The sequence below is a fragment of the Platalea leucorodia genome, assembly GCF_965183815.1.
Source record: "Platalea leucorodia genome assembly, chromosome: 4".
In the NCBI taxonomy this organism is placed as follows: domain Eukaryota; kingdom Metazoa; phylum Chordata; class Aves; order Pelecaniformes; family Threskiornithidae; genus Platalea; species Platalea leucorodia.
Window position 1 is genome coordinate 78,672,042 of NC_138826.1, and position 25,646 is coordinate 78,697,687.

The following is a 25,646-nucleotide window of genomic DNA, read 5'->3' on the forward strand; positions in this document are numbered from 1 at the left end:
CTCAGATCCAGGGACTCTTCATGAAGCAAAACTGAATAAACCATTGAGTCATCATGAATAAATATGAGTTATCCATAAGAAATATTGTTGCATACATATAAGTACTGTATTTGTTAGACTAAATTTTCATTGATTCCTTGCAAATACCAGATTACCCGCGTTTTGTCCATTTTCTTCTCTTTCAGAAAAGAAAGCAGAATGCAGACCTTTGTAAATATTTTTCTGGGATTTTTTATCTTCGAGTCTGTTGGAGCTGCACCTGTCACTGATACTGTTATTTATGATTCTGAGTTCTATGACATACCGCTTGGAGAACTGCCTCACCCATTTGTCTATGATGAAAACGAGCAGTCTGATCAATTAGAGGTAATCAGAACTTCATTTATTTTATCTTTCCAAAGTGCACAAATGCAGTGGCTACCGATGAGTTTTTTTTGGCCACGAAAACATTTAGCAGACAAATCTACTCATGTGGTTGCTATTGCCTTTGGTTGATCAACAGATTTCTGTACTAATAACACACCATAGTTCATTCACATTTTCCCCAATATACCAATGCGGCCAAAATATTTCCTGATTATTTTTTTTTGTGGTAATTTTTGAGAGCAGGTGAAAGCTACCATGCTTCCCTCAGGTCTCCTTGCATTGCCACAAATTCTGTTGGAGATTGTCCTTGTGATTTATTTGTCTGGATGAGGCACAGAGGAAGCTGAGATAGGGCATCCAGCATTCCCCATTAAATGAGGTTGTAAAATGCTGTTTCCTGAGGTCATTTCTTATAGTAATAGATATGTTCAATACAAATATTTCAGGCTATAAATGCTAGTGGTTTCTATTTCTGTTAGGAAAGTGGGCAGAAGGAAGTAAAAAAGAAAAGGGAAAGCACTTGAATTGAAAAACAGGAAAGTAAGAAAGATTACTGAATAAAAACTGTTGAAATTCTGTTATAGTATGAAATAGTAAGATGTGTTGCCTGTACAAGCAAGGGACTCTTTGTTGACTTAAATGCCTCCTTCCCCCTCTATGTTCCTGTATTTCTCTACATTAATTTTAATCTCACTCTGCTGCTTAGACATGGGCAAAACTTCCCTGAAGGTGATACATGCACTGTAGGATTCAGCATTAAGTGCAATAGAAGTTGAGTGAAAAATATCTGAATCTGAATTCTCTCAGTGCCAGGAGGCACACAAGGCACGAACATCGTTCTTCCACTTCGATCGGTCTGCAGCTGTGTGCTCTGGAGTCCCAAGGGCCACAGCGCAGTCTTCTGTTGGCTTTTTCCTCAAGACATGACCAATCCAGTTCCATCTCCTCCTCCTCACTTCATTACTGATTTTCTCCATCTCCGAGTTGATGCTCGTCGTTTCTGCAACTTTTTATTTTTTTTTCCGGGAGGAGGTAGTTGGCCTCCTGCCCAACCCCCATGACTTGGAGGGCCAGTGGTTTTTCTGTCAGGGTGGCCTTCCCTAGGCTGCGTTGGTTCGCGGCACCTTCTTCAATTTTATCCAGTGCACCCTCCAGAGAGGGATCCCCTATCCACCACCCAGGGGACGCGCCTTCTAGCCGTGCAGCCCCAGCCGAAGGGAGTGAAAAATATAACATTTAAATAATAATTTAAATATATATTTTAAATTATATTTTAGTACTTTTTGGTATAACAGTACATAATTCATGAAATTATGTTCCTTTGAGTGATTCATGATTGCAGAAGGAGGGATAGGAACTAGTCTTTCATCAAGGTGAGATCAAAATTGGATAGCAGTCTTGAAATCAAAGGACAGAGGCAATTTAAGAATAAATATACCCCAAAACTGGAGAACTGAAGAGACAGATAAAAATCATCTCAAAGTTTGCAGTAAGATCAGAACCTTACAGTTTGGAGGAAATAAATTTTCTCATCTAAGAAGGACTGAGAAGAACTTTGCTCTGAAGAAATTACTTTGCCTTTGGCCTGCTTCCCTGTGCCATGCAGAATCAAAGCTCTTTACATACCCATGCACTTGAGCTTTCTTGCCAGATAAAGTCATCCCCACTTTTAGCCACTGAATACTTGTGCTCCCTCTATTTCACACTGACTAATAAGTCACAGTTCCTGTCTGTCTTTGCTCTTAAAAATTAAGCCTTTATCAGTCCTACAGAAATGGCTTCTTTCCCAGAAATGGGAGAGGCTATTTTGTATGTGCCTCACCACAGAGATTTTCTCATTCAAACAACCCATTTTTTAGTAATTCATTGAATGGTAGGTGGGACTCTCCTGTGCTGTGCTCAATCTGTGAGGTCCTATGACACTGAAGCATGGAGCGGCCCCTTTCCAAGTTTCTGAGTAAAGGATAGAGACAGGCAAGGCTCCTGTCATTCTTTTCCAGCTGAAAGGATATGCAGGATGATCAATATTGCACCCCACAAGAAACGATACAACAGGTCCTCTCACAAGTTGCTTTCTTTAGGGAAGCATGGAATAGGCAGAGTCCAAAAAGTCTTTTCATTTTGCCTTGTAAACTTCTTTTCCAGAGGAGGATTGTCTCCCATTACTGAGCTCTTTAGATAGCCTTCTTAAAATTCATCAAGCGAAGGTCACCCATCATAGCAGTTGGAAGGAATGTTACTTTGCATATGGATGAACCTCCCTGAGAGAGCCTTTTTTTCTAGATGTTTAGCCAAAATCTTTTTGCTTACATTCCTCTTACCATGTACCACCCAAAAGAAACCCATGCATTCACAGTTCCCCTAAACCCAGGAGAGCTCAGAGTGGTCAGTGCTGTAGAAATCAAGCAGCTTTTATAGACACGCATGTCAGTCTTGCACATTATCTTTTGGACACTGAATATTATTGATGTCACTCAAGTTTTAAACAGAATACATTTGATTTCTTGATCGTGGTTACAACTTTCTTCCCTCCCTGTCATTGTAAAGATGTGAACTACACAAGTGGCTGTATATGTAAAACCCAGTATTTTTGCAAGGTCACGGGTTAGTTTTTATTATGCATAGCTTAAATGATGAGCAATACCACAGAGACCCAAACAAACAGCAGGCCTTCATTAGATCTAGCATGTGTACAGTAACTCTTTAGGGCCTGATTTAAGGCCTATGTTTCCTTTTAGAGAACTCTGAATCATGTCTTTAGCCTTCTGAAATAGTGGAGAAAAAACAAAATAGCATTTTCTGTTGTTGCTGACTTCAAGATTTTAAAATTCAGTTATGTGCAAATATAAATCATTCTGTTTAACACGTTTGTAGACTCATTGGAGAAATGAAAACTTCCAAGGTTGTGTGTCCAACTGGTTTTGAGCAGGTCCCAGAGACTGACTTGGACTTCAGATGCATTCAGTGTGTTGCTTCTGTTGATTTTGGGAATTAGGTACCTGTGCATCTTAAGGAATTACGCTAAAGCGCCTATGTCAGTATGCCCTTTCCAGAATGTTATCCATTGTGTACTGTAATCACTCATTCAATGTGTAGCCATCAAAATGAGGAAAGACCTAGAGGTAAAGGTAATTATGGAGGGATTCCTTCCACTCATTCTATCTGGCTAAAATTAGGCATTGTATCCCAAGACCATCCTCCAAGACAAGTAAGAATCATTCTCCTGGGATATCTACTGTGGTGGGCTGACCTGGGCAGGTTGCCAGGTGTCCATCAAGCCACCTTCTCACTCCACCTACTCAGAGGGACAGAGGGGGAAATTAAGATTAAAAACTCGTGAGTCGAGATAAAGGCAGTTTAATGAAGGAAAGCAACAGCTGTGCGCAGAAGAAAAGCAAAACGAAAAGATTTATTCTTTACTTCCCATCAGCAGGTGATGTCCAAACACTTCCTGGGAAGTAGGGCCCCAGTACATGTAGCAGTTGCTTTGGAAGACAAATACCTTAATAACAAAGCCTGCCTCGCCCTCCCCCAGCCTCCTTTCTTTTAGATTTTATGGCTGAGCATGATGCCATATGGTATGAAATATCCCTTTGGTCAGTTTGGGTTGGTTGTCCTAGCTATGTCCCCTCCCATCCTCTTCCCCACCCCCAGCTAACCAGCTTGGGGTGAGGAGGAGGATTGGAGAGACAGCCTTGATGCTGTGCAAGCACTGTTCAGCAGTAGCCAAAACATTGGTGTGTTATCAACACCGTTCTAGCTACAAAGTATAGCACGAGGGCTGCTATGGGGAAAGTTAACTTGCTCCCAGCCAGACCCAGTACCCCTGTCTTCCTCAAATAACTTTAGATGGACCCTAAGCACCTGTCTCAGGCTTAGCACCAAAATTTCAGCTTAATAAAGTTAATAAAAAGTGACTGAGTCCAAGTTCATGACTTCTTTTCTAGTTCTCATACTCTGGAAGTATTTTTCCTTGTGAAGTATGCATGCCCAAAATGAAGTGTATGCGTGTATATACACACACATTTCACTGGCTTGCAAAAATCTTTCCAAGAACATTTTATCTGGATAACAGCTGTTGATATTTTTCCACTTGAAATCTGTCTATTTTTCTCATAGACTGTAGAGTAACTTTAAGGTTTGGAAAAATTACTTAACAATGGAAATCAGAGGTTATCTAGCATTGCCTGCTAACATCAGAAGATCTGTTTCATTTCTTGCACTCTTTTCATTGTATTCAATACGTGTACATGGAACACTTTTTTTAATGCAAAGCTTTTGCATGTGGAAAATACTTGTAGCTGTGAATTACTTGGGAGAATTGTATTGAATCCTCAACGCTATGCATTGTCATGTATTAGATGGGTCCAATTTGTTCTATAAAATCTGTGGTTTCCAAGTTCCCAGGTGAGTGAGACATGGAAGACCTAGCTCAAGCTTTTCATCCAAAGGGAAACTGTTACTGAAAAAACTCAATATATCACTCAATATATCAATATATCACTCAGAAATAAAATGTGTATAGAGACTTTAGAGAGAACAATATCAACTCTTTCACAGATAATGGTATAAAAAGGCAATGTAAAAGAAAAACCTATTACCAAGGAAGAAATTCCAAGGCCCTAAAGGAGAAAGAGACTGCAAAGGAATGTCACCGTAATGTAGTGTACAAGATTTGTGTTGGATTTATCTGCTGAAACTGACAGTTACAACACTATAAACATGAGCTGCTGTATCGCCCCTTTTCTTCACAGTAAGTTTCATTACTATTTTCAATGAATATTTATATCACAATAGGGTCCAGAGGCCCCAGTCAAGACTGGGTCCACATTGTCCCAACTGCTCTGCAAACATATACAAAGACAGATTTCCTTCTTTAAAATGGATACAATAAAACCAGACTGTCAAAGGCATTCTTGTGTAAGCTTCTAGCTGGTAAAACAGAAGGCTCAGAGTTTTTCCCCCTTTGAAACTAAAACTTTGTTTGGATAGCGTGTGAGAAAAACAAATTGTGGAGAAAGATTCCTATGTACATCAGCTACTGATTTCTAATAAAACCATATTGCAAACTTTTGATTACAATGCCTGTTAAACATAACCAGTCCATTTTCCTTCACGTAGGAAAAGCTAAGTTAGAAAAATAAGGAGTGAAAATATAGGGGTATCATAAAAATATTTTCATCAATAAAATAGGCTATCAGTGAGGCTGAGAAGCAAGGGAGTTATCCTAGCACTGAATAAACAGCAAAACAAGGGAGCTGAATATATGTTGGTCTGGGTCTGTGTATGCAAAAGAGGTGAGTTGGAAAGTACAATCCACAAAATAATCAGAAACAACCACTGTGAAAGCCTAATATTTGATCCCACATTAGCTTGTTGAATTTGAATCAAACTGATAATAGAATATTCAGGTGCCTACACAAAGCTCAGAACTTGAGTCATACACACACATTCACTTATATGTACGTGCGCATGCACACAAAGCATCTCTGCTGCTACCTTAACACACACGAAGATGGACCTTACTTGTGCAAGAACTCCCTCTTGCCATTCTGCAGAGTTAAGAGAGGCTTACACTGCTGTTTCTACCTTTGTGGCAGGTATCTGATTAAATAAGATTTCAAGACAGATATGCAATGACTTTTCAGAACATGTCATATACACTTTTAAAAAACTTATAAATCAGTACAAGTAATATAGAAGTCAGATAACTACATAGTTGATAAGAGAATTAAATTTACCATTTGAAGCTTTATCCCCAGATAGGAAATTTTCTACTTTTGCAGAAAGGCTTTGACTACAGCTCTTAGATTCATAACTGTTACTGTTCATAACTGATTCCATATGCTTCCATACAGATGTGTTCACAAAAGGTGAACATTTCTGTGAATAAAAGTAGTCATGAAATACCTGAGTGATGTTTCAACTGTTTTGTCATCTAGCAAAAGCAAATAGCAGAAATACCACAAGAGGAAGAGGAAGGATTTGAAATAGCATGTTAGTGCCTAAGTTCTAGTACAACAATCCAAGAAGAGCTTGTCTCACCCACTTAGCTACATGAAATGTTATAAAGACTAAGTGTACTGGCTAAGACATTCTTAGGCACCTAAAACTCTGATACTGGGCGTGCCATTAGTTACCACTACCTTGGCTGAACAGAGTAACTACATCCTTCTTCTTGTCTCAGACTAGGTAAGATTCTCGAAGTAGTTGTCCTGGTCTGAAAACACCTAAATTGGCCCAGCGAGGGCTCATTGCTTAAAAGTAACTGTCACAATGTTTGAAATTCCTGTGAGAGAGGTGGCAGCTGAAACTCCACACTGAGATTACATAGACTTTTTACAGTAGATGGTTGCTACCTCAATTCCCCTGGTCACTTAAACCTTTCTTTTTCCCAGACTTCCAGTTTTGTAGTTTCTTCCAGAAAGAAGTAGTGTGCATCATCCCTACTGACGTGGGGTATGAAACAAGGATACAGATATTTTAGAAAATTACCCCAAATTCCTAAATTGTACCCATGGCTATATATTTTTTCTGAACACTGTTAAGCTAAATAACATGTGCATTTCTATCCCATTTAAAAATCATTTAAGATAAGAATCATTTTAAAGCCAATCAAAACAGATTCCAGAGCGTGGTTTGGTACACAGCTCAGAGGGGGGAGTGTTGTGGTTCTGCTCCAAGTCTGCTCTGAGTCATTTCTGTCTTTGTTCTTGTTTAGTGATTGTCTAATGCATGGGACATTAATAATCCTTTGAAAAGGTCCCAGGTCTCAGTTCCTTTCATATCAGGCTACATAATTATGTTTCCTTTGGCTTGTTCTCCTTCTCCTGCCATGAGTTTTGACTCTTTGGATGTATTCTGGCTTTGTTTCAACATCTCATCCAAACTTGCCTCTGGCCCCCGTTTGGTGGTTAGGATGCCTTCTGGAACAGAGGTTTTTGGAGTGCCAGCCTCCTCAGGCTAGCAACTTACATCTCAAATCTCTTGCTTCTTGGATGAATGAAGAACCAGCACCTTTGTTTTCATCTGAACTGAAACAGAGTAAAACAGGTTTGCGAATATAGCAGATGGGTTCTTTGAATTGCTTAGGAGCATGAATGCCTCATTCCCTACACAAATAGCTTTAAGTATGAGACAGATAGCTCAATAAATTCTTTGGAACATGCATAACTGTAAAGCCCTATTGAAATTTCTGCCTGAATCCTTAGCTGCACAATATGTATCAGGCACCTGAGTTAGCTAAGTAAAACTTCACTGAATTTCTTTCCCTAGATTCCTCAATGCAGCCTAGTATCTTGTTAGATGCTTAAAGACTTGGTGGACTGTCCACTAGTATCAGCATAGTTATTGTTTTTAATAACTTGTACCATTTTTTTTGTTTCGTTTAAAGAAAAAAAATAGTATAGAAATGGTACTGCAGTAATTATATATATTTCATAGCAGCACAGTCCCTATTGTAACATCACAGAATTCTGGGGATTGAAAATTTACTTTGAATGTTATTTCTCAAGAGTGGTTTTGGCTCTGGTTTTCTTTACAGGAGATTTAAGCTTGAATCAGCTTCCAATTTCTGCTTTTCAACTTCCATTCCTGATTTAGCTCTTATTAATAGAAGGGGAAATAGCTGTGAATAAAATAGCTGCAGCTATTGATCCTGGATGTAGAGTTTAGACCATATGCTCAAGAAAAAGAAGGAAATACAAAAAATCAATGTGCATAAAAAAACGTTCTATCATTATTATCCCTTTTTCGATATTGGTGTTCCTTATTTTTAGAATTGTGTAGCAATGCCTATTGTTACGATGCAGAATGTCCCTCCCAGTGGCAGGAAATGCATCACACCCATGCCCCTGTCCTCAGCACTTTCTTCCTTGCACCATATTCATATCCTGGACCTGTCACTAAATCTTAACTGATCTTACACTGACAAGACATTTCTATATAGCACAACAGTCCACACTGAGAAGACAAACCTAAACTATTAGAAACTTCTCTAGTTCTGGAGATAGAGCAGCTTGAGACCACTACGTCTGTTCACTGCAGGCTACATGCATGTACTGGATTGTATCAAATCAGATGAAATGTCTTTGCACTATAAGCTGTAGAAATGAGAGAAAGAGCAGATCTGACACCAGACTTTGGCCTTGAAGTCTGGCAAAAAATAAGGTTGCCTCTATATGGTCTCCTTTACAGTCAAAGGAAGATGGACAGGCACCTCAGGAAGTTGATTCACAACATATGTGTGCTGAAACACCCTCAGGAAGTGACTCTTCCTCCACTGTCTGCAGCAGGATTGTAAGGAGACTAAGCTACTAAATAGGACACTTAAATTCCATGTCTGAAGTTAAGCAGTGAGTCTGGTCCCTTTTGTTCATGTTTCTAACACTGTTTGGTTGTAGTTCAGATTCAAAGAAATCACAGTGCATTTAGGAAAAGCCAGGCTGGTGAACCGGGCAAAAGCATGTTCAGCTCCAGCAGTGCCTGGTCTGCCTGGACGGCATGAGGAAATACGCTTGTGACCCTGAACCCTCCTTTACAGTGACCTCTGGAAGTCCAGCTGACGCAGGTCCTTACCACAGGTCTGAGGGCTGACAAAGTTTCTGGTAGATACTCTGGTCATCTGAGTGATCTCCAACTTGGTTTGCCTGGCTGCGTATGTCTACTTTGTGGCTTGGATCAGCAGGAGCTCCTGTGGAAATCTTCATTAAATAGCTGGGACTAGTTTTCAGTCCTTTTGTGCTTTATAATAGTGCAAAGAGCCCTGTTCTGGTTTCTAAAAATGGCATATTTCTCTTTGAAATCTTATATCTTGCAAAACTTCAGCACTGTTCCAAAGAAACATCTGCTGTAGGCTAACTTAGATATTACATAGCCCTCAAAGCAGAATGTTAGAAATAAAATCTGTAATTTCAAATACAGTGCTGGAATGAGACTTTGACTTCATTTGTACTTATGGAAATCCAGATTAGCTCCATTTATATGGACTTCCTTCATTCTCAGACAACAGAATTGGTAAGTAAAATCTCTGTAGCAATGCTGTGCAGCATAAATGTTTTTACTCAGCTAAAATCAGACATGACACAAATACACTTGCTTTTGAGACAAGGAGCTTTTAGATATTCTGTGGTCACGGTGCTAGAGAGACTACTTCTCTTTCTAAGACTAATTATAAGAACCTCAAAATCTACCTAAATTTTCCAAGGTAGAAGCCACAGACATTAATTTGTAGAGAACTGCATTAACAAATCTAGAGCTCTGTAACTTAAATATTAAGGCTGATCTGACTGAAGTATGAATGGAAATTTATGCGTGTATGTGTATGTAAGACCCAGCAGAAACAACAAAATAACTTAAAAAACCTAGAAGGCTTAAAGGGTTAAAAGCATGGCCTGTATTGATAATGAAGGACACTGTACCCAACTTCACCACTTCCAGACCACTGTTCCCAGTAGCAAAATGGAGGAAGGTGTTGTTTATGCCAAAATCAAAGGTCCTGCACCCTGATAACATCACAGCACAGATGACTTCTCGGTGAAGACCCTTCATCCTACCACCAGCAGACAGGAAATAAGGTTGTACAATAAAATATATACCATTCCTTTCCGTGTTAGCCATTGTGAAATTACATTCCCAATGATGCAAAGGAGGCAATGGGGAGCAACCTGGCGTAAGATTCATGGATGCTGGAATACCCAAGACTCTGAGGGAAAACGACTGCCCCATAACAGCCAGTGAATCCTAAAGGAGATAAAAACCTGTTCAAAGATTAGTTTTCAATGCTTGCCAAGAAGAACCCCAGAGGCACTATAAGGAGTCAATAGCTTCTGTCCCTTGTCTTCTGTGTTGAATACAGGTGATCCTGGGTAGACCACTCAGGCATACACTTTTAGGTACGTGGGAGTATGTGGGTGTAAATGGGCAAGTGATTAAAATCTGAAAGAATGAGTGTGAGTAGGTAAAATCAGTTTACTGAGAAATTTTGTAAACAAATATCACCTTCCCCTTCCCCATCATCTCACTGAGTTTTGTTACACTAATTTCTCCACACAACTTATTTATGTAGGTCTGTACAAGAAAATGAAAGTTTATCTGAGCTGTGTAATTTGCAATCTAAGTAGTTATTGCATTAACATTCAATAGCTCACAGATCTATTTATTTTTGAGATAGAACAACAGAAGAAAAGACGACCTTAAATGCAAAATTGAAGAACAGACACATACGAGCCCCATTTGGAAAGAAAAACAAACCAAAAACCTCTACCATAATTAGACATTTTCTTGTAAGCCTTTGGTAGTTTAAGAACAGCTGTGGGGGAAACTAGTTCCTTTTGATAGGTCAGTGTGTGGTACAACTGTCCCTTACAGTTTATAATGTCTCTTTTTAAGTTCTGCACTTTTGTTTAAGTATATTTTTTGCAGTAAAAGAAGCACTGAGACAGGACACACTTCAGATTCTCCTGTAGATTTAAATTTATTACATGTAATATATCAACTTTGATCCTAAAAGACGTAGACATAAAACAACAAACAAAACATCTGTCACCGGAATTACACCACCTTAGAAGAAAAATGTGGCAACTGATGACTTTCAGCCTTGCAATTTACCTCTTTAAATCTGTTTATTTTCTGTATTTTATTGCTTTGCATATATTATGTGGGTCCGCAATCCTCATATAGGTTACTGTTGTCTACGTTTCTATTCTGTTCCATCCCTACTGACTCCTAGCCCACAGATACTGTTTAATCTTTTTTTTTTCACAGCTCAGCCTCTTGAGCTGTTTCTAATCCTAAAAAACTTTTCATTTGTCTCACCTCCTTTTCAGCCAATGGTGAGAGATAGATACCTAAAGAGCCCATCCTAAAAGAAGCACCTGTGGTCAGTGGCTGGAGCTGCTTTTCATAAGTTTAATGTTGTTCTCTGGTGACTGTGAAAGGATGCTAGCATAGACTGAATGCCTAGCCTAGGGATGACTGAAGTTGCGAGTTGACTTTTACCAATTGTGTTTTGTTGCTCATTGATATGTTCAGAGTTCTGTTCTCTTGACTTCTGTAACTGAAAGTGCCTCTCAACTGGTCATCCACATTAAGCAGTTTCATTTGTAAATGTAGTCACATTGAATAAATATAGGAGGGGGAAAAATGGATACTCCATGCAATCTTAGGAAAGATATCACTCTCCTTTGGCATGTTCTGTGGCTAATATTCTGCACTGGTATTCTCTAAATCTCTTGATTGATTGCAAAGACAGAGTAGGGTAACTATTAACCACATAGCCAGATAGCTAAAGATAGATGATGTGATTCCCTTTCAGTGTTTTCTTACGCCGTGTATTAAATCAGGCTTGGAAGGTTGATTATGATTTGAAGACTTGCAACTATTGGCAAAGTTAAACATGCTTTATTGTATTTCTCTACAATATTCTTCCTGCTTTGTGATTTTTCATAAAGAATTTTACTTAGAGCAGCAAAGGAAATACAACCCCACCCCCAACCCCCCCAAAAAACCTATGGAGAATAATATCATTAAGTGATATAGAATCATTTCTGTTTCAATTTTTTAGTAAAGTGCATGTTGCCAAAAATAAACAAACATCTGGAAGACGAAGGATCATTCTGTACAGTATATAGTCCAAGAAACATCTTTGTCTTGTTACAAGCTTGCGTGATTTATCAAACATGTAAAAGATAGAAAGCTGCATGGATCAGATGACCAATAATGGGAAACAGACTTTTACCTTTAGGTTACTGGTTCAAGTCCAACCTATGTATAGCAAGCAAATACTGCTCGTGCTCTGGGTCTGGTATATAATACACATGTATCAGTGAACTCCTACTCTGTTACCAGTGTAAAAATGGCAACACCATTAAATTCACTATAATAATTGGTATTTTTTATGACAGTCACAGCTGATGCAGGAGACTGGACAGATAATGCTAACTGCTTGGAACAGTTTCTTTAGAACCCAGATTTAGCACATTGGCAAGAGAACTATGGGGAGGCTTTCAGCTGTCCATCTCCAAAACTAGATAACATCCTGTAATAAGAGAGAGATGACAGTCTAGAAACAGAATTCCTAGAAGTTAATACCTCTGCTTTGGTATCCAACAGCTACAGTGATTAATCAGCTAAGAACATCTGAGAAAGCATAAAGCAAATCACAAATCTCAAGCTACTAAGTTCCATAACGTATGCCCTCAAATATTCAGAGAAGCAGCAGTCAGTGTAAATGACCCAAATCCCATGACAAGTGAAAGGAACATTATCTTAGGTTTGAAGCCTATTTACAAACCATATCTTGAAAATGCTCTTCTCCAGAACATTATTTTCAGTAGAACTGCCACAAAAGATGCATACAAAGCTGTTATAGGTCTCAAGATCTCCCAATTTTGTTCCAAAGTTCAGGACAGGGACTATCTGATTTCCACAAAACTGGTGAAGAAACATACAGCATGTGCAAGCACTTTAGTGCAGGTCAATAAAAGTCTGGAATGCGTCTCTCCCTCTAGGCTTCCTCCATTCGGAGAACATCTGTCCCATTTCCTTTGTTCCCAAAGTCTTCTTTTGATTTGTCCCCAAGTCCATTCCTGGTTAAGCTGTCTTACTGTCAGTGCTGCAGATGGGAACATTGTGTATTTGTCTGCACAAAGCAACAAGGTACATCCTTACTCCTACTTACACCAACAGGTTACTCAGTCATAGTTCAGCTGAAGTTCATTTTGGTCACTTGATCACCCTGCATTCTGCAAAGTTATGATCTTAGTAACTGAGCATTTTTATCCATAAACCCTACTTAGTAATAGGGTATTGGAATACAGCTAAAGAATATACAGAAAACCTGAAGTGTGGTCAGTCAAATCTCAGTCTGCGAGGTTCAGAGTGCTTCCCAGTTTTTCATTGCTTCCATATTCTTTGTCTTCAGTGAAACTAATTGATGTAAAATGTTTGAACCTATGGCCACTATACAACTTAAACCAAATTAGTTCTGTGAAAAAAGCAGATTTTAGATGGTTAATTAGGTGTTCTCAGGAAGTCCAGGATCATAGTGTTTAATAATGCTAGTAATGATATATATCTACATTGCAAGATCCAGAGAGTCTATTATGAAGTGTAAAGTGTTTTCTTCCAAAATTGTGGCAAATATATATACACATATGAATGTACATGAGTATTTCACATAAATATATTTAAAATCTATCCTATCCAGGAATATTAAGACAAAAATAACTCTACTAGCTGAATATTACATAGTTAAGCTAAGAGATTCAAATTGGGATCCAAATACAGCAAAAGCTTTGCTCATGCTTGGACCCAGATCTCGGGTGTGTTAGCTCTTTTAACTTGTATAGCTTACATAGAAAGCCTAATTTAAAAAATCCTAACCACTTGTCCAGTCTGGACGCAATCTACTTTTACCTGTCTTTTACAATTAGAATTTATGTGCACTAGTGTGAGTTATTTCAACAACTGGTTCTCCATGGAGACAGCAAAGCCAGCCAGTAGCTGGGGGATGATCTCAAAAAAGGAGATGTTTGGTCAGGTGAAAAACTCAGGATTCAATATTTTTTTGGTGGTGGTGTGCTAGAATGCTGCAGTCAAGGAAAATCTTTATTAAAGCATAATTTTAGGCTTCAGTGCCTTTACACTTGGGATAAAGGTACTGTGACAAAATTCCTATTTTTGGTCATGGCTTAGATATATGCTAAGGAGTGTTAACGCCAGCACAAGGGTGCAGCACCCACAGAGGTGGATGTATTACCTAGCTTTTAAACAGTACCTCAGATGTGCAAAGCCCTATAAGGACACTAATTCATTGTCTGGGATTTAAAAAATAAAAAGTGCATTTTCAAAGGAGGCCCTGGTCAGACAATATTATTACACATGGGGAAATCAAGATACAGTGGTGAAGTAGCTTCCAAAGGTCACACAATCAGAGTAGATTCTCAGTGTCTGGGTGATTACAGTAAACCACTCTGCCTCTTTGCAAACATAGACCCATCTGCAACAAGCCTGGCAAGTCTGCAATGCTCTTTTTATGAGGGGTGATATGATGCAAGAAAATTGCTACATCTTCATTTTTATCCTGAAGTTGTCATATAGCAATGCAACAGAACGCATCTTTAGAATTAAAGTTAATACAATAACTTTTACTCGTTTGACTAATCATGTTAAGCAGAGAAGAAAAAATAAGGTTTTTAGTTCCATGAAGGGTCTGCCAAATTCTATAGGATTTTCCTAAATCAAGATTTTATCTAACAGTTTTTATTTATATTCTTAATTTTTCATACTACATAATACAGCCACTGATGAATGAAGCTAACCAGACCCTTCTGGTGTTCAGATTAACAAAAAAAAATTTACAAAAATACTGTCAATGTATTAGCAAGTAGTCTGTGAATTTAGACTTCAGAATTCTCAGATAATAGATAATAAGATTTTGAAAGCATGTTAGTGTTCTTAAAACAGAGCCTGCACAGCTACATTAGATTTGGATTTATGCTGGTACAATTTACAATTTTATGGTCAAATGACTTGCATCTTTTGATGCTTCACAGCAAATTTTCATTTGTAACACAGAATATATAAATTTTTATCACAAATCTAACTTTAAATAAATGTGGAAAAAGCATTTTGTTAGTACATGTTCTCACTAACGAAGTATATGCATGTGTGCATACAACAAAACATTTAAAACACTGAGCTAAAAAGTGAATAAGTTGGAGTTTCATGAATTGCTTACACATCACCAGAATTCATTATAGCTGCCAGATAAAATGCAGCTCAAGCACTAAACCTCAGAACATATACGACCTCTAGTGGGAGAATATGAATAACTGGAAGAGAAACAGCTGGCAGTGGAAGTAAACAGTAACTTTTCCTGTTCCCTCTTAATTTTCCCTAGACAGAGATTGGGACAGCACTACCTTCTATAATTCAAGAGAGTTATTCTTCTGCACCATTGACAGAAGAACCTGAGGAGGAAGCATCAACACCAAAATTAATTGATGGGTCTTCAGCACAGGGGTCTGGGGTTCTTGGACCCCAAACTCAAGACGGTTAGTAGGAACAAGAAATGAGTTTTGCGTGTGTAGCTTTGCTTTTGAGTGAGCCCACTTTGCTTGCTTATGAATGTCTACCTCTCTTACTGAAGAGGAGGTATAACATGCCTATCTTGAATGCTCTGAAGTCAGACGGCTGCCTAGTCAAAATGTTTCCATACTATTTCACTATGAAAATAACTGTGTGCCAACAAAGTTTTTTTTCCAACTAAAGTTCTACTTAACACTTAAACACAACTTAAAAATTTGCTAATGGCTAGCAAATATTACCAGTACTTTTTTATTGGCTTAGATTTCAATATCATTACCAACTATCTTTATTTTATAATGATTTTTTACATAGTTTTTATAAATGTGTTCATACAAAATATAATTAAAATGCTGAAGAATTCTTGACCATGAAAACTAGCAACTGTGAAACTTAAGGAAAGGGAGCTATTTAGAAATTTTGGGTGAAGCTGATTTTCTGTTCTTCTGACTAGCTATGGTGAAATAAGAACTTTCTACATCTCACAGGGGAATTAAAATTGTAAAACACAATCTGTCCCTCTCCCACACAAATAGTGATGCTAATAACTAGCATTTGTTAGCAGCTACTCTCAACTCTTGTAGTTGAAGCTCACTAGAGTTATCCACTATTGTGATGGGTTTTTGTGTTGTATGGTGATCAACATACAACAGGAAAATCCTACTTTTTACTATGCCTAACACTATAACTGAGTGCCATAGAAGACAAATGAAATGAAAAAAAAAAAAAAACCAAACGAGTTCATGCTTCCAAAATTGTGTGTTCAGTGAAGAGAAATTAATCATTCCTAGTCTTGTTTTTATACATATTCCTAGTGAGCTTTGGCCAGGCAAAAAAAATACACTGATGTCAAACCAAACAAAAATGGAAATGAGAATTCCCCAGGAGAGTCCTGAAAAAAACCCACAATTTTCTTCAATTTTGAAAGCTGCAGGATGTTACAAAACATTTCACGTAAATATTACATATTATGAATTCTGTATCTGTCAACATTTTTGAGCACTGAATGCAAATCAACTAGCGCATCAACTAAAGATATGCACAGGAGGCTCAAAGCTGTAACATATCAAATCAGACTTTTTTCCTGTCTTTATTTATTTCAGCAACATATTTTCCTGTCAGATGTTGCTGCTGTTCTTGGCTTGGTACTGGATAGAAGACTACAAGGCTCAGGAACATCAAGCCAAGTTCATTTTTCTTGTTGATATCTTTTTGAATCCTTCCCATACCTCTGTCCTTTTTCAGTCTACACCAACCATAGGTGACAAATACCACTCCTCCAAGATGAAAAATAGGACAGAAGGGAAAACTCTCTTCCTGTACTATGTTGCAATATTTTGAAAAAATATCAGCCATCTCAACTCTACATTCATTTAGGACTAGATTTGCTGGAATGGTTCAAGGTGTGACAATTTATTTTTTCCCTGTGTCAGGCTTGTTCCCTGTAGCTAATTTAAACTGTCCTGTGGAGGAAGAGAAAGTATAAAAACAGTCTTATCTCTCTAGAAATGTTATTCCTGGATGCCCAAGTAGAGATTCTCAAATAAGACAGTACTCTGGTCACTGAATCTTACCTGAAAAGACACCACATATATAGTCCACCCCTCAGTTAGTTACTGCTGCCTGTTTGTAACTGACACAGATTAAGAAGACAAATCTTCCATCTTCTCCATGATCTGGAGAAAAAACTCATTTGCAAGAAAAACATTTTCATACTTATTAATTATGCTACTATTCTATAAAGTAACCAGAACAAACAATGAGTCGTCTGCTAGAAGGAGGAGGAAAACATGAAACAGGAAAGTATTTCTATGGGATTAAAAGATGAGAAACAGATATGCTGATTTATACCCATAATCAAAGAAAAGATGTATCAAAAATTCAACACACATAGCAATTAACAACTTTTCCTACTAAAAATGACATTCAGACAAACCAGTCAGTGTCACAATTCTAACCAAATTTGAACAGTATCATTAAAAGAAACTTCTGAATTCATGCAGTTTTATGACTGAGATGAAATGGCTTAATTGTTCATTTTCATGAACTTCTGGTGATCACCAAATGTTTTGTTAACACAGTTTCCAAGTTACCTTAACTCAGACTGACATAGAAATTTTTCATGATGCTGAATTTCTGAATCAGAAAATGTAATTAAACAACATGCAAAGAAAATTGAGGTTCTTCTCCATAGATCTGTAGAAAAATATTAATTTCCTTACAAATTATTCAGAAGTATTATTTACAGAACCAAACATGGGAAATCACAAGAAGTTTCAGTCATCAGCTGTTATTTCTCCATCTAGATGGAAGGGCACATTTGCCAGCATAGGGGGAAATTGATCTTTGGTTGGGTGCTGTCACCTAATATTCTATTGTTATAGTCTGAGAAACATTGTATCAGAACAAGTTAAATGACCTTCTAATAGGCATAGGCAGAAAAAAAATTAGTTTTAAGCAGAATTTAATCACTTTCTTGTTGCAATTATATGATGTGGTGATCAAAACAGAATGGGAATGAACTTTATCATCAGCAAAATCTTACCATTATGTGCTTAGGTGAGCATTTTATTATAGTAATTTACAAATCATTTTTGTACTTTCTTTTTTGTAACAAACTGTTTTCTTTTAAATTGTTTGATAGGTCTTCCCACTTGCCTTTTGTGTACATGCCTAGGGACGACAGTCTACTGTGATGATCATGAGCTTGATGCTGTTCCACCATTGCCTAAGAAAACCACGTATTTCTACTCACGTTACAACAGAATCAGGAAGATCAACAGAAATGACTTTGCTAACTTAAGTATGGATAGTAGTATTGTTGCAATTAGCTTTAATTTCTATTATTTCTGGCTCATACTAATCTAAGACGTAGTGATTCATTTTATGTAATGTTTGATGACAGTAGGATTATACACATAAATGCACCTATGGAAAAGTGGTTTGCTACTTTTGAATGTAAAGGTCAATACTTCAAATGCAGATTCTCTGTCAAATTTTTGAATTATTAGAAATAACAACGTTCATCTATCTTTTAGCTGTTACTTGTAATCAGCTTTAGAAAGGTAGAAAAAAACCCAAACCTCATGGAACATTTGTAGCATATTAGAACGTACTGTCTTCCTGAACAAGACAACTTCTCAGGTAGACATACTTTCAAGTATTTGCAAAGTATCTGTGTGAAAGGAATTTTACCTTTAAAGTATATGTTCATTGGTTTACTCCAGAATTATCTAGGAAAATCTTCAATAAATGAAAACTCTTAATCCAAAACCATTTGTGGCCTAAAACTGGCCAAAACTGGTGATTTATAGAGCTTCTATTTTCACATTTCCTTCTTGAGATTCTTAAAGATACCTGATTTTTCAGGAAGTATTAAGCCTACCCTGTTTAGGGACTGCTATACTCTCACCAGCCTGAGTATCAAGCCACATTCTTTGTTTTTTGGTTTAGACCTAACTTTGTGTAACTAATGCTAATTGATTTCATGATGAGAAGTGTGGACTCAGTACCAAAAAAGGCTACAACAATAATGCAGGGGAATGCAACGATCCTTTACGAAAGAAAACTATAAGGGTTTGGCTTGCTCAAACCAAGATGACGGTTGGAAAGGAACACAACTGGTATATAAAAAAACCAAGGGGAATAAATACTAAGAAGAGTGAAAATTTATTGAGGCCAAAATATACTTCTAACATAAGAATAAAATAATAAATAAAATAAAATAACCATGAAAAACATTCTGGGTGGAAAACAGAAGTAAGCTACAGAATAATGCATTTAAAATTAATGCATATTAACACACTGATATTTAGACATTGTTCTCTTTTGCCAAAAATAAGTTTAATTTTCTTTTTTTTTGATTGGAAAAAGTGTTTGAGTGTATTTTAGAAAAAAGTCAATATATCAAATTTCTTACATATGGGAAAATGTTGAAAATAAAAAAACATGTGGAACAAGGTGGTAGAGAATATGTTTATTTCCCTTTAAATGTTATTTTTCCAAAAGATAACCTTTTAAAAGATTCCCAGAACACACAGAAATTTTAAAACTATTAACTTTAAAATCTTTCACTAAAAGATGTATGAAGAATGACACAAGCAATTTTAAACAGGATGAGAAGGAGATGTTGGTCCCCTTTCTTAGGAGAACTGTTCAAATAGAGATTATTGCATGACAGAGAGAGAGAGAGAGAGAGAGAGAGAGAGAGAGAGCTGCCACATAGTGGGTCTGGAATGGATCTGATTTAAGACACTTCACCTGTAATTAAAATAACCCATTTGCCTTTTTCTTTTTTAAAACTTCCAGGAAATACATTCTTACATGCTTGTTGTATCTTATTTCTCTGCCAGACAATTTAAAGAGGATTGATTTGACTGCAAACTTTATATCAGAGATCCATGAAGATGCCTTCCGGAGATTGCCCCAACTTGAGGAGCTGGTGCTGCGTGACAATAGGATAAGGCAACTCCCCAAGTTACCATCTACCTTGACATTCATTGATGTTAGTAAGAACAGGCTTGGTCACAGAGGAATACGTAACGAGGCATTTAAAGTAAGTCTGCGTTTGATGTGAAAAATCTTTTCTTCCTCTCTCCAAAGGATGTGGTCAGAAGAGCAGCCTAAATGTCCCCCTACAGTAGTAAAACCGTGCAGATTATAGGCACCACTACTGGGCTGGCTGCTGGGTAATCTATAAAGATGGAGCAAGATGTATGAGCACTATCAGCTGGACATGAAAACCCTTTTTATTCTTCTTTACAAACATCCACACAAGACATGCGATGCCACACTATGTTTGTATCTATGAACCAACTACCCACATGACTAGCAAAACTCCAGGAAGCTGTTTGATGTTCCCTTGCAAGGAGGCAAGAGGGAAGGGCAAAGCTGTGGATGCCACTGCTTCAAACCTACTCTGCCATGTATCTACATGGGAACATGCTAGAGTATTCATTAAATGTATATACTTTCTTTCCATACTTTCTATACTTTTCCCTTTCCAAAAGCAGGGAAATCGGAACCTCTGAGTGATCATCCTTCCTCGAGAATTTTGGTGGGGAGAAGTAGCCATGTGCTGCTCCTAATTACATGTGAAATCTGAAGTCATTATAGAATATAGGCTAGCTTCATATGTTAGACCTGGTTCATGTGCCCTATTCAATTGCATCGAAGAAGGTAGTTGTAACCAGCCATCTCTGAATTCTTCCTTTGGAAAACAGGCACTTAATGAAGCAACCAACAGCAGTTACTGAATCAGATATTTTCTCCTAGCCCAACATAAGGCAGGTGTTGGCAATAGGAATGATGGGCAAAAATCAGTCCCCCAAATCAAGACTCTGGCCTAGCACTCTTTTCTTCTGCACTTTCCTGATTTTAGCCATGAAGGAGTCAGCCTTTATCTCCCATATTTGCCAAGAACCTTCACCCTGATATCTCAGAGTTCTGTCAGTAGGAATTAAACTAGGACACTGCACTCAAAGTAGTTAGGTACCATAACAACTTTTGTGTGTAAAAAGCGGGCAAAATGAGAGTATTCTACTGAGCCTTACTGACCTAGCCAAGTTTATATCTTATTATTGTTATAATTACCAGATGAAGCTGCTTCTTCCACTAAGTCAAGGGAGAAAATGATTTACTTTTTCAAATGGAATGAGAAATTTATTTTTAGCTCAGGCATTTCTTAAGCAGTTATAATTTGCTTCAACACTAATACACTTCTACAAAATTGAGTAAGCTTGTCACAAAAGCAAGAAAACAGACAGAATAGGAAGCCTTTCTGCATAATGACTGGGAGTGGCAGTATTTTCGCTTTAGAACAACATCATTGAAATAATCTCTAATTATTAAGTCTCTAGACATTTCAAAGATGTTTTTTCCTTCATTTTAATCCAAACACCTAATCTTTAAAAGCAACAATTCTCAGCCTGTGCAAATGGAAGTTCACGGCTGTCTTTGAATTTCTGCCTTTTCAACCATATCATGCTGAAACAAAATGTGTTACTATCCAGTGGTGCTCATTGCAGTGATATTTTTCAAACTTTCTTGCTAGAGATTTTCAAAAATGTCTATCATTTTCCCCTGCCTTTTTCCTTCATCCTCTAGGATCTGCATGAACTGCAGCATCTTTACATCACTGACAATAACTTGGATCATATTCCATTGCCGCTTCCTGAAAGCCTCCAAGCTCTTCATCTCCAGGTAGGCTACAAAAGTAATGGCTCTATATATCATGTTGAAATCGCAAGTAAAACCGGAAAGGGTAACTATTGTCTTGTTTTGTTTCTTCTGTTTATCCAAAAGTGTACTTAGTTGACTAAACAAACTATTGGAAACATACAATTAACTAGTGAACGCAATATTTGAAAGAAGTTTATCTCAGCTAAGCATTAATTATTGGAATTTGTAATACAGTATTTTTCAAATATAAAATTCTAGATTTATTGTTAGTACAGATTAAAGTTACGTTCACAGCTGTCAAGAGCAATGTTAGTCTGAGAGACTTCAAAGACAGAAATCCCTCACACTGCTCATACAAATCTTCGAACAGGAATACTTTTAGGTACCCAGAGTTGCTTTACATATTGGATGTATCTATACTCAGAGCATTTCATTCTCTTAATAAAACAAATTCCCAGTTGCTAAGATTTTTTCAGCCAAACTTTTCCATTTGACTATGTTGGAACATCGTATCCATCCTTTCTGTAATCCTTTTTTTTGTATTTGCTTTTACCTAAATCTTTGTTTCTGAATTTTTCCTTTTAACCTTTTCCATCTCTGCTTCTTTCCCTTTATCTCCTCCTGTACCAGTGCCCAGTTTTGATTATCAAAAGATGCTTTTATTTATTACATAATACAGCAAAAAAACTTGGAATAAATAATCTGATGTACCATACATAATGTTTCAATAAATAAATCTACAGAAATACTCTGCCTGCTAGCTGACTATTTTTTTCACCTGCCCATGCCTGTAAATTAAATATACAGTGCTATGTGCTACAGACCAAAGCTAGTGAGCTGGACTTTTTCCACACCAATTTCTGACTAGCAAAGGAATGGAGAAGGGAAGAATTTTCAGACAGCTCTCATTTTAGGAGATGACCTTTTTAGTCTCATGTTCCAGACAATATTGTATTCTAACAATTCATTGTTCAAAATGGTTCACTTCAAGAACAAAAGCTCAGTGAAGATAAGGTATATAAGAGGAATTTAAATCAAAGGAATAAAACCTAAAGAATTCAGTTTTCCCTGTATATATACAGATGTGGGTTAAGCTAATATGAGAGGGCCTGGGGGAAAGAAATTTGTCACGGATCAAATTGCAGATTTGTGGATTTGCAGGTTGAGGCGTATCAAGCTGTCAGGATGATAATTACGGTTCTATGATTTTTGGACTGGCCTATGATGGTTCCAATTTGCATTAATAAGGCTCTTCAATATGATCCTGGAAATGAAAATTCTCTATAATTCTACCAGGCCCCTCCTGCAAAGCCTGTCTCTGCTACATGGTTTGAGTTACTCAGTTTTGAAGCTTTGCACTGGCCAAGAAATTTTCCCCCGATTGGAAGATTTCTCTGTTGATGACTTGCAGCCACAATCTGGTCCCTTGGGTTCAATCAAGTATATCTCTACGCACTGAAAATACATCCATAAATTGTTCTTCAAAGAGTAAAAAATTACTTTCAGGCAACTATTCTGATACCCTTTTTTTTTTTTAGAACAACAACATTCAAGAGATGCACGAAGACACCTTCTGCAAAATGAAAGATTTTACTTATGTGCGTAGGGCTCTTGAAGACATCAGACTGGATGGTAATCCCATCAACCTCAGTAAAACACCTTATGCATACATGTGTCTACCCCGTTTGCCAGTTGGTAACCTCATCTAAGCTTTGACAGAAGCCAATACTGTCATACGCTATAAGAATCTTTAAAAGCAAATTATTAACTCACTGTTACACTAAGCAAGATGCATTTTTTCAAATCTCATTAATTTGGGAAATATTTCTATTAATAATGAAATTGATTACTGAGATACAAAGAATAATATGAAATGCTACAAGACAACTCCATTATCTACCCAACTGTAAGCTGTATAGCAATATCAAGAAAAATATTTTACTACAAAAACTGTACTGAAGGCAATAAAAGATCAATGTAAATGCAAAAATTTATGCTGAATTATTCAGATCTAATGTATGAATTCTCAAGTTAAATAATTTTAATGTTAACATCTAACTATAACATAGTAAGTAAAAACATAAAAATAAAATGTGTGTACACAACTGAATAGTTATCGCCTTTTCATTTAATTAAATATTTTTATTTCAGAGACACATCCATTTTTCTACTTCTTTCCTTAAAGGTCCCTTCATTTTGGAAAAGTACTAACAATATTTCAGAAAAACATGTTTTCCTTAGCAAACAGTCTTTCCTTGAATCAATAACAAAATACAGAGTTTAAACTTGTAGCAGATTACCCCCCAAAAGTACATAAGGTATTTATTTATACCTTTGCAGCAAAAATTGGTCTTTGTAATGCTGATGGGGCCCAAAGCTGTCTTTTGTATCTTTGATAAACTTGCCTGATATATTATTTGGCTAATACAAATCTCATGTAAAATAGCCTATTTGAGAAATACTGAACTTTATTCTGCATAGGAAGTGGAAAAAACACCCCTTGAGATATTTAAACAGTCACACAAAATATTGCAGTTCAATATACTAAGGACCAGAATTCAGAGATCCAAGTCACAGGTATCTTTGTGGAGCCATCGTTCAGTTTCCAGTTATTTGATACAATTTCACTGAGCTTTTCTGCTTCACTGTTTAAGAGCCTTACCAGCTAAAGATTAGAAAATTCCCTCCCTTTGGATAGTTTGAACAACTCTCCTTCTTTTGTGGGGGAGATTTAATACATTTTTCTAGGGAGAAAGCCCCCAGGAAAGATCCACTATGTACAACATAGGTACTTGCCCATTCTGTTCTACACTGACAAGCAGCAAATAACACCTACACGTCTTCAGTGATAAAGGTTTGATGGAAGACTTTAGCCAAAAAAATCCCCATAAAACATAACAAATCCTTCCACTTACACAAGTTGATATTTTTTTAATATCAAAGTTCCCTTTCATCTAACTGAACATACATGCTCACTTAAAACGTAAGTGCAGCTGACTTGTTAAATTTCTGTCGGGCCAGGCAACGGAAACTCTGTTCACAAAGACCACATTCTTCACCCTCACTGCCACTTTCTAGAAGAGAACACATGGGGAACATGAACAGCAGGTTTGTACGCAACAACCTCAGTCAGGCTAAAATCAGAGTTGAAGAAATACAGCAAGCTACAATGACTGTGCCTTTATGACTGTACCTTTACCAATTTGGCAGTCTTACTTGAAATCTAGATAGGCAAAAAAAACCCAAACCAAACATAACAGCTAGACCCTTCACTTCTATTTAAAATAATTTCTGTTTGTTTTCAGACACTTATACAGAACAAACTGTAGAACATCTATCTTCATTTTAATGTTTCCTGCTGAAGACATCAGTTGCTCTTAGATACATGCTCTTAGAGCTGAGACAATTTCTTTTCCACTCTCCAGTTCTCTCTAATAGTAACTGAAAAGTCAATGATTTAAAAAAAACACTTCCAAGCTACAGACTTTGTTTCAGGCCTAAAATCTGAATCCATGGGACTGCGTTTAGTGGTCAAAAGGATGATGTGCAATACATCCTTAAATACACAGACTCTACAGTGCTTTATTCTGTAGCCATTTTGTCTTACCTTTGGGACTCAGTTTCCCTGTTTTGTCAATCTATAGGTAAATAACCAGCTTTATATTGTTTTGTCAATCAAATGAAAAGGAATATTGAGGAGGAAAAACATTATTTGATCCATTGGGCTGTTGTTTTCTGTGAAATCTCTGTCTCTGTCAATGTGTTGCACTGATAGCGGATACTGTCTCTAGAAGGTTATGATCTCTTAGGGTACGTATGCATGGCTTTCTAAACACCAGCCAGAGCCTGCAGCCACCATCACTTTCTGTGCATCTGCATTGCTAGGGCATATGCCTATGTTCAGGCACAAGCTTTAAGCAGGTTATGGGGGACTTTGAAAAGCAGCCATGATTCTGTGTTGTGTTTAAATGTCTACACACTCACATCCCCAATATACAGTCAGCTTGAACACT

The 25,646-nt window shown here is 37.2% G+C and overlaps 1 protein-coding gene across 1 annotated transcript; it reads left to right on the plus strand.

Moving 5' to 3' along the window:
• Nucleotides 1-198: 198 nt before the first annotated feature.
• On the plus strand, nt 199-23,342 carry EPYC (epiphycan; the record flags this gene model as incomplete). Its single annotated transcript, XM_082308575.1, has 6 exons — nt 199-366; nt 15,269-15,422; nt 18,098-18,256; nt 19,806-20,008; nt 21,559-21,654; nt 23,172-23,342. The coding sequence occupies 6 exons, from the start codon at nt 199-201 to the stop codon at nt 23,340-23,342; spliced, it is 951 nt and encodes a 316-aa protein (XP_082164701.1).
• Between the last annotated feature and the right edge of the window lie 2,304 nt (nt 23,343-25,646).